Below are 14,041 nucleotides of genomic sequence, written 5' to 3' on the forward strand. Positions count from 1 at the left end.
ACAACCTTTTGCTTCCTATTACTGCTCTCCTCCACACAAATGAACAAGGATCCACAGACTCAATGGTACAGTATTTGTTTTTACTGTTCATCTTGTTCCTTTAAGACTTCAGTTTCTAAACTAAATAAAAGAGCCTGTCACCTCCATACCTTAAATGAGTGTGGTCCTTAATTGCATGCTGCAATCTCTACTCAAGCTCCAGTGCCACAAAAACAATTAGTCCTACATCTTTTTATTTCTGATCCGTTAGAGAAAAAGGAAGGATTCCCCTTAAACATCTAGATATTTTAGAGCATTCCTGGAAGGTGAAAGTGTTGTTTATAGCTCCACCATGGGAAAATAGTGTATACTGAGAGGAAATAAATGGTTATTGGAAACAATAGCCTTTGTTGTTGTTTTACAGCATATTACAAAGAACTTTTTTAGGAGAGGAGTTTGTTTTGTGACTGCACAAAATTGATAATTTTTTATATTAAGAGTCTTAATAGAAGGATGTATTTTTATCTGTTGTTCCTTTTATACTTAAGCCATATAAACAAGCCAGTTTGTAGGGTGCATGTCTGATGTGGAAAACAGCTTTCAAGGGAAGGCCAAATATGTTTAGGATTGACTGTTACAGGTTTGTATTTATTAAAGAAATCTTGGTTTTTCATTCTAAGATTCCTGCGTCAATACAATTACCTGATGCTAACGTTGGTGGTAAAAAAGTCATTTAGTATGCCTGTACAGTCCACATTACAGTGCGTAATGTGCTTGGCACAGAGGCACTGCAGAGGGAGAGAGTGGGCTGTCAGCTCTGAGATTTAAGACATCGTGTAGGAGGAGAATGTTAATTATACTGTGGGATTGTGGCCACTGCGCCAGCCATTTCTCTGATCTCTTATCTGAGCTTCACTTTCAACTAGACAGTTGGGGGATTCAGAATAAACACAGAAGCAATGCTTTAAAAAAATCTCTGCAAAGGTCTGCAAAGATTTGCAGTAACTAGACAGGTGCTTCTATGCAAACAATTTAAAATATCCTCTTTATTACTGGTTTACTCCAAGGTAATTAGAACTCTTGTGGGTAATTAGGGCTATTATGAAATGTTAAGATTTGGATAAGGAATCCTACAAATGTTTTATATTACAACAGATCTGTAGAGGAAAGTGATGGTTGCAGATTTTGACACACATTTGTTGCTTAAGTTATATTTTTGCAACAGGGGTGAACAGACTCCAGTCAAGGGTACAGTTTCAGTTCTTGCATTCCCTAGTAGAGTGGATTTCGAGGAGAAGAAGTCAGGAAGTGGAAGTCAGACTTTTCTGACTAAAGGTCAGCAAGTGGACTGCGTAATTACTGTATGTCCACTGTGGAATTAAAATTAAATGAAAACAATGCAAAATACACTAAGCCTGTGTATGTCAATCTAACCTGCAATATCAATTTAATAACTCAATTTCATTATTTTCTGATTTTATAATCCACAGCACATTGTGGGTTTTGCTCATATGATAACAGATTGAAGCAAAACCATGGGTGTTACTGACTTTTTACAGCCATATATTAAGTAATTAAGTGAAAGTTTCAAAACCTAAATGTAGAAAACAACATATTTTAATATGTATGCAAGTTACATATGGGCAATGCTTGTGGTTTTCACTGTTAACCCTCATATCCTACAAAGCAAAAAAATAAAGCATATCTATACCACTTCTGCATTATTGTCAAAATGCAAAAGGGGACATTAAAAAGAAAATATATTTTTTTTATCTGGGGCAATAGAAACAATATCAATTTATAAATAAATGTACATATACTTACAGTTGCATTACAAGGTATAAGTGGTTGGGGCTCTCATAAATATCTTCTAAAGCAACAATATTTTCATGCTTGATCCTGCAGAAAAGAAAAAAAAACACATGTAGAGAACACAGCTAATTGCATTTATCATAAAAGTCCTGCTGGCATTAACAAAGCTCTTCAAAGGCAGAGAACCAGGCAGCTTTCTTTCTACTTCTAACTTTTTATAACTGTTCTTCAAAAGGTAATTTAAAGTGCACTGAAATGTTTAAATGCATTGGAATTGTCAATTTTAAAACATTTGGTAAAACATTGCTATTGTAGCACAGTGAGATGTCACAAAAAACCCTTTAACAAATGAGAAAGAACAAAACGGATTAATTAATGTTAACGCTACTTACTTTATAGTTCAGTGCTTGGTAAAGTGAACTATCACATATTTCTCATTTCAGGTTGTAATGAGAAAACTAGACATTGACGTTTAAAGTACCTTTTATTTTAACCCACACAGCATGCAGCTAAAAAGGTTACAGATTCACTGCAGATATTATCTAAATGGACTAACACATTAGGAAGTCCTTTTTCAATCAAGTGTATCCAGACCAACCCCTTCAGCTGAAAAGTGTGCAGCTGTTTAATGTAGCTCTTTCAGAACTGCACTATGCACCAGATAATATCAGTGATTTTACATCTGCAACTACTAAATTGCTAAAGAGCTAAAGTTTTTAAAAGGGACCATAGTTAGGCATTTTTTACACTAGCTGCCATTTTAGTGCCAATAGCATTCCAAAGAAAACTGGGTAGTATGTACTAGAAGACACAAGTTGTAACACTGTTCTTAGGAGACATTTTATTATGGAATCCACTAAGTGCTAGAAGTTTCATTTATATTGTGGTGTTTTAAAATGTTCTCCAAATACAAATCACAAAGATCAAGAACCTGCTAAGAAAAATGTCTTAACGGAAAGAGCCACAGCCTCCAGGGGGAGACATGCTGCCCTTTGCCTGGACTGTGGAGAGAAACACAAGACGGACAAGGACAGAAATTTAATGAAGTGGGCTGAGGAAGCCCAGCCCACTGCAGGAAAGCACAGGGATTGGGGCTTTTAAATAAACACCACGGATGCACGCAGATACAGAACATTTTTAAGCTTCCACAGCCCACTGGCGGTAAGGCAACACCCATGGAAATCAGTCAAATCTGAGTTCATGTCCAGTTCATGGGTCCTGGGGGATGCAACTCTGGCGTGAGACCCAACCCTACAACCGATTGTCAAGATAAAGGCTCTAATAATAGGGCCAACATCTTTTTCTTTGTTCCAGCATCTCAAATTAACATGTACTTCAAAATTATTTAAAATAATGCTATGACGTCTTAAAGAAGATATTTTTAGTTAACAGAAAGAGATTAGTGCTCAATTTATATGGCTTGGAAACTTTTACACTCAAATTTAATGTATAAACTATGGCAAACCATAAAATAATGCATCGTTACTGAGTCTGTGAGACGGGCATAAGTTTTGTAAGCCTTTTATTTAAGACTTTTTTTTATGAAGGGCAAATCCATTAGAAATACCCTGCAGGAAATAAAGCTAGAGTTCTGGCAGGGAGCCAGTCTCCCTGGCTTCACAGTTCAGCCTTCAGAGTGACTGCACTGCATTGCAGCTTAGGCATTAAGGGTAGAGATGTTATTATGAAACTTACATTACTGTCACCACAAAATTAAACTGAGACAGCTTATGTATGAATTACGTTTCAATAAACGTTTCTAATCAAGATATATTCATAGTCTGATGATTTGGTTTAAAGTCTTCTGTGTATTTCATTATGCAGAGTGATTTTTGCTGTAAGACAGAAAGCATTTTTTTAAATTGTAGCATTAGCCTGTTTTTTAGACATTGGCAGAGATGCATAGCAAACTGCATTGTGTACTAATATCCTGTGGTGCGCAGTTTCCAAGGTTATTTCAATGAATAACGTTAACTGTCACATCGTTACTGATATGAAACATGAAATAAGACAACCATGAAAGATGGAATAAAAATCAAACAAAAGTAAAAAAAAAGATACCAAATGAAAAGTGATAATAAACAGCAAATATGGCATTGATTAAACAAAGTTCTTAGTCTGATATGTCATTCTTGTTGTAGACAAACCGAGTACAAGAACAACTAACACATTCTAAACTATCCACATTGCAAAAAGAGGACTAAAAAGCTATAGAGAAGAATAACCTAAAAGAACACATTAACACCTGTAGGTTTTATAAAACAAATCAAAACCATTGTTTACTGCCATTGTAAGATTCTAACATGGCGGTGCAGGCCTGGAGAGAGGCTGTGTCTGGGGATTATGTTCTACCTCTGCACATAATGACCTAATTGAAAAATATAGCTTAACTGGACCAGCTTAACATTTTTTTAAGGTTAGATGTTTATTGAAACAGACACAGATAACCTGCCAGTGTTCTGGTAAAGTGGTCTCCAATCCTGGTTTTGTAGAGACAGTTGGTTTTACAGGTCACACGACATCAACTTTCGTTAAAAGATTAGGAACACTTGCAGGTTATTGGTTAAGTACTGTAGTCAATAAAGAAACTCTAGTCCTTGACAATTATAAAGTTATGCATTCAGATTTTTGACCCAGATTAGTACTTAAGGAAACTGCTAGAGCAAGGATGTGCAATCCTGGTCCTATAGGCCTGGTATATCTGCAGGTTTTCTAAGACTCTTTCAAGCACCAGCATCTGAAGTTGTTGAATTTGTCCAATTAAGTCAATATTTTAAATCTTTAAGAGTAGAGCTGAAATGAAAATCTGCAGAAAGACCATCTGCTTGCACAATCCCCACTAAAATACACTGGCACCCAACTGCAGACCTGAAATGCTCCAATGCAACATGATTTGTAGATAGTATTTATGAAGCAGGTTAACCAGAGTTCCTTAATTTAAACAAAGTTCTTGCTTAATTGTTTAATAACTTACAGGTATTAACAGTTACCAATAACTGGTGATTTAGAGTGACATATCGAACCTCCTGGACTGGGGTCTTGCAAGCACTAGGATAAATGACACCCGTAAGACCCTGTCTGTAATTACCATGTTTTAGTTACAGTAGCAGAAGAAAAGAAAATCAACACAAAGTCACAGTGCTCCAAATGTACTCAAAAACTTGATGAAATGGAATAATACACATCAGATAAGATATTTAATAATGTCTCTTATTATAGAATAATCATAACACAGAGCAAATCCATGTTTGTCATAAAAACAACTTCAGAAAAACACAGAGGTCACATTTATTTATACCCCTGTAGTGTGCTTTGAGGTTCTGGGACTTTATAGGGAAAATTTATGAACATTCCATCCTGTAGAACTGCCTTAAGTCCTTCTGACACGTTAGGTTCCTTTAGACAACACCATCTTCAGCTAGAATCATAAACATTCAATTGGATTGACATCTGAAGAGAGATGGACTTTTGTTTGCAGTAAACTGTTCCTTTGTCAATTTTGATGTATGTTTTCTATCATTGTCATGCTAAAATGTCAAATTTTGGTCAAGCTAGAGCTTCTTAGCAGAGGGTGCTTAGCCAAAATCTTTTGGTATGTGTTCAGGTTATTAAAATGTATTTTTTACCTGGAATTCTTATAAAGTTTATGAAGATTCTACTCAAGGTGAACTGGAGCTTACTAAATGGCTATCTCAGTTTCTTCTCACCCAGGCAAATCTCCATTGATAACTGTCAAAACTAGTATTGTAGAAAAAATACAGTAGTGGAAGCTTTAAGCAAATTGTTGATGCTCTTACCATCCATACACTGTAATGCCTGACAGTGACTTGGATGTCTATGTCTTTTGCACAGCAACACACATGACTGTCCTTCAACCTGCACCTGGTTGACCCTAGTGTATTCAGACCTGGCTTCCTGAAGAAGAAGCTGAACGTGATCTTTTGACCAATTAGCTACTAACAAGCAATTAGGCTAGATGGGCTAAATAGCCCCCTCTCAATTGTAACCATTCTTATGTTCTTATGCCCAGCATATTTCTCAAACAGGAATATCTTATTGCATTTTTGTCCTTTTGGAACTTATTAAAATTAGCCTACATTTATGCTTCTGAGAATCTTTCAGTGGCAGTTTTGGGATCCATTACAACTGTAATATGTTAATTCATAATTAGGGCTTCCTCTTTTCAATTCTATTTCTATTTTCTACAGTTCTGGTTATTTATTGCTGTTTTCAGGGTTTATATACAGTACATATCCTAATACATAACGTTCCAAAAAATACAACCATTTTCCTTAACACTTTGTTTTCTGGTTTACTACTGGACAGAATACCGCAGTAGTTAGTACTTTGCTCCAGTCCACCCAGCTATAAAGGTGAATGGACAAGCATCCCACACGCTCAGTCCTCATAATACTACAGATACTGAAATACGCTCCACCCAAGGAACCTCTAGGTTTGAACATGGACTTTTATTACATCCATCATGGTGTATCTTGGTGCTTCCCTCACAACAGATTATTCTAAATTCGTTGTTCTTTTCCTTCACACCAACATGACTACACTAAGTAAAGAGTACAGTATGTACAACCGACCCTATTGACCTATCTCCCTAAACGTAAGAGTTTTCACACATTTTAGAATATAAGGTGTTTACTAAATCAAGTACATTAACAGATTCCTAACACAATACGGGAATACACAGGTCATACTTGAGCCATATTTAACAACATTCAATTCCAATAATAAAGCTCAATATACCAGAAAGAAGTTATACACAAATAATGGTAAAGAACACTGCAAAGGTATAGTAACGTACTTTATTTCCATGTCTATGACAAGCACCAATATCACAATAATACTCATCCACCTAAAGCTGATCTGCACATGTGCAGTGTAGTAATACAATGACTCAAAGACGTCACGTGCCACTGACTATGTTTCTATGACAACTGGGGGTTTCTATATGGAGAAGTAATAATGCATCTGTTTTTAACCACAACATTTCATATTTAATTCATTAAATAATCTAAACACCTCATCCAATAATTTCATTGTGTAAAAAAAAATTAAAAATTTAAAAGATCTGAGTATGTTGACAAAAGTCCAAACATAGTGACATCAGTGACAATAGCAACACACTGGAAAAACAAATGTTCTAACTAAATAAAAGCAGTATGCATTAAAATGGAATAAATCATAAAAATAATCTAATGACCCAGTTTGTTCAAGATGATGCTCTGTCTTTAAAAACAGTGCTTGGTGTCATAGCAGCACTGGCACATTATTAGGTTTTTAAATTGATGCAAATAAGATCATGACTTAAAACTAGGACGTATGAACCAATTACAGTACATAGCGATACACGCCTCTTTCAATGTAGGGTTCTTGAGACTTGTGGAGTGCAGCAATGCATTTCTGTGAACTGCTAAGGCCTATACTGTATGTAGACCTTCTGACCTGCATAATGCTGTGCAATCAAACTCTTAAACATTCCAGTGAAATACACTACTTTTCCTTAGCAGATCAGTAATTACAATGAAAAATATGAGACACTTTTTTGACCCATTTAAGCAGCTGTAACTGAAAGAAAAAAGAGCAATAGAGCTCAAATGCACTCATCAATTAAACTAACTATACAAGAATACTTAAAAAAAACACCATTTCCCATTTGTCACACACTAAGTCAGATGATTACAATAAAGCTTTTAAGCTGTTTTTTATTTGCAGTTACTTCACTATTTCAAGTACTCATCTGCTAAGAATAATTGCCTCTAAAAGGTTTTACTTCAAAACTCAATGTAATTAGCTACTGTGCTTAAAAAAATTATTGACATAACACAGACTTGTAGAAGTCTGCATTTTCTAAATGCATCACCTTTATATTATGCTAGAACCAATCTAACCCTCTTCCATTTTGCTAATCATAGTTTAGCAAAATTAATAAAAATGATAAGTGCTGAAATTATACTCATTTGATGCTGACAACAATTCATTCTAATCGATTGACACAGGATCTTTTCAAGACTTTGCAAACAGCAGCTCAGCTCAATGCATAGATTTCTTGGATTCAGTCAGTTCACAGTACTACTGTTCCAAGAGTGTTCCCCTTTTGCATTACTTGGAAATATTTCTTCCAGTTTTGCAAAGATACAAAGTCTTAACTTTGTAACTAAGACCTCAAATATTTTAGTTTTACAAGGATTCCTTTCTTTATTGCAACAAAACGATTCAGAGATTGAAAGTTCAGTCCTTTTATCATCTCCTTTGCTGATGACATTAACATTTCAGTCAGGCTTTGCCATGACAACCACTTATAGATATTAACTTGGAAATTTCAGCATTGAATAGCCATGGTAACACTCACAAATGAAATTACATATATTTTCTCTGTTATGTAAGAAGAAGCTACATTTTTAGCAAAGGTTTACATATTGGGCAGTATATTTTAAAGTGGGAAAGTATATGCGCAACTTGCAATGAGACACAAAACTAGCTAACTTTAGGTCCGAAAATCCTTAGAAAAATGACATGTCTTGCAAAGTGACATTTTCTAGTCTCTATTATTCAAATAATGATCTGGGAGACAATGACCTACATTATAAATACACCACAGACTGTATTTTATATACAGTACAAAAAACATAGCCTGAGCACAACACAGCTAAAACGGCATTCATGCCGGTACATGCACTGGAATTCAACACAAACAAAATTTAAATTGACACACAAAACGTTTTTCTGTTATTACCGGTTTCACTTCCTAGAGGTCATGGGCAACACATGCATCACCTGTACTAATCCATTATTATTATTAAACCAAAGCCGGTTTGATTTTAACTGGAATATCCAGTTAAAACAAAAACACTGCCTCTATTTTACCAAACAAGCAAGATAAAACACATTTGCAAAAGAAGCTTTTTACTGTACCATGAACAATGACCAGTACCGTGAACCTTTCACCCACAGTATGCTAGCAGTGGACAGATTTAAACACATAAATCGAACGGACCACGTTACAGAAACTAAGCTTCGTTCATGCTGCATGTTATATGGAAGATTGCCAAGATTCATAAAGCTAGATTAGAGCAGCATGGTGGCAAAGTAGCTGGCATCAGTGCCTACATAATGCTGGTGCCCTGGCCTCAATTCCTGGCGTGTTGTCTGTGTGGAATTGGGATGTTCTTTCTCTGTTCACTAGGGTTTCCTCCAGGTGCTCTGGTTTCCTCTCACAGTGCAAAGACATGATGGTAGGTTAACTGGCTTCTGTAAAACCTGGGCAGGCTGTGAGTGTGTGCGTAATTGTGTCCGTGTGTGCTCTGCAAAGGCATCTCATCCAGGGTGTATCCCTTCTTGCTCCAGCCTTGCTTCCCAGGATATGCTCTAGGCGACTGACCATGAACGGGATAAGTGGTTATTGAAAGTGACGTGATGATAAAGCCAGAGAATAATGTAGCTGTGATGCTTTTTTAACAAAAAATCAATTTTCCTGAAGTGATCCACGGAACAGAACAGTTAATTACTTTCAAAAGAATTAACAGAAAGTACCTTAATAACTCTAACCATAGTGGAAAACCATTTTAAAACTGTCAAAATAATCTGAAGAATAGTAAATTGGTTTCAAAATTTCATACAAATTTCATGTCTTATGTTCTAAGAATAAAACTCATTTCCAAATTACATACTGGTCCAGAGAACCAAATGTAATTTTAAAACTAATGAGAAAATTGCTATTAAAATCATCATCGGTATTAGATTGTCCATTAGTTAATTTATACTAATTCATTCCTCATTAAAAATAATAAGAATTTAAAATGGGTAAAATATTTAATCATACTGTAATATCTCTTGTTCAGTCAGTTTCTGTTTTTTTCTCTGAAATATGCTTTTCTATTGCCACATTTAACAACAGTGCTTCCTTTCTTTGTTCTTTTTTACTTTTTCTCCATGTTTTTCATATACAGTACATTGTATTTTTCACAGACTTTAGACTGTTCACTGGGTTAAACCTCATATAAAATGAGAGGGTACTGCAGCTTTTCATTTTCTGTCCTCACGGAATGCAATAGAGGCATTGCTGCACGTGAACTTTGTTATAACAGTTCCTGTTCATCATGTTCAAATAATACACAAAGAAGTAACTGCCATACAGTAAGTATCTTTTGTGATTGCATGAAAGGGTAAGCATTGTGAAACAACACTTGACTACTATGTCTTTTGACATTTCATCAAGCTAAAACAATAACAAAAACAAAGACGAAAAGTAAATCAGATCTATGGTGCAAGAAAATGTATATCCAGTGACATCCACTCACACCTCGTTTTAGTTACAATCAAGACGGCTTATAAAACAGACTATTACTTGTGTTGTTGTAGTTTATATCAACTATTAGAAAAAATATATTAATGAGGCAAAAAACAACTTGGTATTCAAAAACAAGACAGGCTTTCAAAAACTATTAAAAAATAAAAAAGTTTAGAGTTAATTGTTAAACTAAAAGTGTTGCCGAATAGCTGATTATTAGGGTTTGTTATATGTTTATTATTACTGTACAAGACTGTTTTTGTCTTCAGCCTCAATCTGGAACACTATGCTTTGTTTACATAATCCTTGCACTTTTTATATCCCTATATACATTCATTATTTCTGAATTATTTTAAACTAACCTAATACATGTGTTAGAGCCCTGGATTATTGTATTGAAAGAAAGTGGCCATTACCCTTAAACACAAATCTCATCTCCCACAACAAAATGCTTACCAAGATAGATTTACATAAAAAGTATCATGCTTCTGCTTTCTGTTCTGCTAACAATAAAATGTGGGCTGTTTTGCTTTTGTTACAACACCATAGTGTTCCACTTTCTATTTTAGTTTAAAGGAGTTATGGAGAACTAGAGACTGCATTTTAGGACTGTTTTTAAATTGATTTTATTTCAGTTTATGGCCCAATGACTTTTAATTTCTATGCTTCACTGACCAGACTGTTATCAGTTTATGCCGATGATGTGCTATTGTTTTTTATATTGCCCAATCATTCCTTTCATACTTAATGATTTCAATTATGTTAACACATTTATCTATTGAAATCCACCCATTATTAATTTCATTCTGAAGTCCTGCCACAAACCAACAGTGTAATAACAGGTTCTTTGTTACGAAAAGAAAGGAAAGTCTCTCCTCTTGGTTGGATTTGGAGATCAGAAAAAATAAAAGTAAAGGAAACAGAGACAAAGAAACTGACCCCATAGATAAACAAGAGACGACAAGAAAGCAAGAGGGGAAAGGAGCACCTCAATACCTCAACTGGGACCTAATTCCAGCCCCTTTTTAAAAGAAACACCAAAGAGGAGAAGGAGAAGATAAAGCAGACCATTTTCACTATCACCTTAAGTACAGACAAGGTAGGAGTGGTACAAAAGAAAACTCACGCTGAGACCTCAAAAAGTAGCTCTTAAAAGAACTGTTTAATTTAAAAAAAGATTTCACAGACTAAAATAAAGAGGAGTGTGGCTCAGACTTGAATGGTTGGCTAAGCCACTCACTGCAGTATGTGTGAGGTTTTTCAATTTTGATGCCATACTGGCTCGAGATAGTCTCATCTCAGTGACATCACTCCACTGCATACCAGATGCGTAGGTACAGTATAAGGACCCTGAGCTGCACGCTGGGCCTGCCACATAAAGATCTTGGGTTTTTTTCGGTGGCTCATCTTCGAAACAGTTTTGCATCACTCTTGCACCCTCATTTCCTGAAAGGAAGGACCAGACACCAAACTCATTGTGTTGTTTGGCAGCACCTGAGAGTCTGTGAATGAGAAAGAGACAGACCCAGTCCTACACATCCTAGAGAAAGAGTTAAGGGGTCATAATCCTTTCTAGCCTATTGGCAGCACTGGTATAGAAGCTTAACCCTCTCCAACTTGTGTTTGGAAATATTTAATTGTTTGGTAGGTGATCGTCTTTTACAAGGAAATAGGGTAACATTTATTTTTTTCAGTGACCGAATTAATAATTTTGGAGTGGTGAGGTGAAGTACAGACAAGGTATGAATGGTACAAAACAAACCTCATGCTGAGACCTAAAAAAGTAGCTCTTAAAGGAAATATTTTAGCATTGCATTCAGATACAGTGCTTCAGAAATTGAACTTTCTAAGATTATTGCTGCCACTAATGAAAGGCCTTGACGTCTAGTATCTCACTGGTACTTTTTCCACCAACCTAATATTTACCAGTGTAACAGGATATTACCATGAAACCTTTACTTTTCACCACTTAGAAAACTGATGTAACCATTACTGTATGTGTGCGTACAGATCAGCGAACAGCACTTAACTGTTTAAGTGGGTGATTTTTTACTGTCCTCACAAGTCATAACTAGTGGTATGTCTGGTTGTAAAGGTTTCTCCATTAAACTGTTACTTGCACACATTGAAAGAAATCAGACCACAGATTATCTTTAAAGGTCTCCCTTCAGCTTTAAAATAAAAGAGTCTGCGGCACAGCAAGGATTTTGATACCCATTGCTTAATCCAGTGACCTCTTCTACCACAGATAATCCTGCCCTCATCATTTGGCTGAAAGGAAATAATTACTGTACTGCACAGGCACCTCATTACTTCTCCTGTAGGCTTAATCATGTTGCACAACACTGTAAAAAAACTGTTTTCAGTATTTAATATGAAGTTTAAAGATCACACTCTTAAAGGCCAGTTTAGTCACTCTAAAGAAAGGTTAAATGATTCAGAGATACAGTACCTTGCAAAAGTATTCAAACCCTTCTGTGGTGTTCCATATCTTATTATGAAATTACAAAATAACTGCACACCCGTTTTATGAAACTTAATATTTCATTCAAAACCTGACTGCTCAGACTGGGTACTTCTAAAGGTAAGGGAAGTTACTGTTAAACATCAGCAAAAATTCAAAAGTAAATAATGAAATATGTTGGTTACATAACTATTCAGACCCCTGAACTCAATATTTGGTGGAAGAACCTTTGGCAGCAGATTATCCCCAGATTATCAAATCAGGACTTTGAACTGACCTCAAGGACATTCACTTCCTCAAGTCTCATTCTCATTCCAGTGCAGCTTTGTTCTTTGGATTACTGTCCTGATGAAAGGTGTATTTCTGTCCCAGTATTAGGTCTAAAGAGATCTTATCCTCAAAGATTTGCCATGACTTTGCTCCATCTACAGGAGGTTTACATCAGTCTTGACAAGCTTCACTAGTCCCCACTGATGGGAAGCAGAAGAACATCAAGATACCACCACCATGCTTCACAGTAGGGTTGGTGCTGACTAGTTAAACAGCCATGATTATAACGAAAGATATAAACAAGACCTACAGTAGCTGAATAATGAAGGTCACCTGGGTTGCAATCAGCATGAATGAAGACAGCCAATCTATGGTAGAGATATTCCACAGAATGAGATGTTCTGCTTCAACAATCAGCTGTTTCACCAACAGGAACCAGGAAAACAGGACAGGTTAGATTCTAGAAGGCAGAGGGACACCGCTACATCAGTAATAGTAATAGTCTTCAGAGTGTTGTGGCTTCAGCATGAAAAGGCACTGGAACAAAATAACCCATGCATCAGCAAAGGTACTACAGCTCACAGCCTGCATGGTTGAAGGCCATTCAAGGATAATAGTTGAGAGATGGAATTGGTATCTTCAATGGGACAAATAACATTGGAGTTGGCAGTAGAGAGATTTGTGCAGTGCTTTTTCACTGGTGAATACTATTTTGCCCTTGACAGAGTTAAGAAAGATCAAGTGTGATGAGAGTAATTCTGACTACTGCATTGTTCAAACTGGAGGCACAATTACAAGATAACAATGTCAAACAAACAAGAACACCCTTGTTGCAGATTGAGGGCAACCTTACTACTCATGGATTTTCTAACAAGGGTTACAATGACATAATATAAGAAACTACACTGCTTATTATACAGCATGGCATTTGAGCTTAGTTCAAATTGGCAAAATATGTTGATTAAGAATCTGAATAAACAGGCCATTCAAAATGACTTCAAGAAAACAATGTCAAGGTTTTGTAGGGGAAAATAACACAACTAACAGACCAACTCGCCAATGCTATCAATAGCAGACAACTGTGACAGGCCAGCCTTCACCAGGTGGGATACAGCTGCACAAGAAGAGTAGTGGAACATCCTACAGCACTCTTTCCACTGACACATCAGGTCTATACATTAGCGGTGGAGATCAAACTAGTCTCTAACTGTTTA

At 36.0% G+C, this 14,041-nt stretch overlaps 1 protein-coding gene across 3 annotated transcripts in view; it reads right to left on the reverse strand.

Moving 5' to 3' along the window:
• camk1da (calcium/calmodulin-dependent protein kinase 1Da) overlaps window positions 1-14,041 on the reverse strand; it is a 141,298-nt gene that overhangs the window by 63,672 nt on the left and 63,585 nt on the right. For all 3 annotated transcript variants that reach the window (XM_088645297.1, XM_088645298.1, XM_088645296.1), the window contains one exon: window positions 1,804-1,878. In XM_088645297.1, coding sequence (XP_088501423.1) covers window positions 1,804-1,878 — 75 coding nt within the window. The remainder of the gene's footprint in view (window positions 1-1,803; window positions 1,879-14,041) is intronic.

This window comes from Lepisosteus platostomus, chromosome 9, assembly GCF_059453375.1.
Source record: "Lepisosteus platostomus isolate fLepPlt1 chromosome 9, fLepPlt1.hap1, whole genome shotgun sequence".
NCBI lineage: Eukaryota > Metazoa > Chordata > Actinopteri > Semionotiformes > Lepisosteidae > Lepisosteus > Lepisosteus platostomus.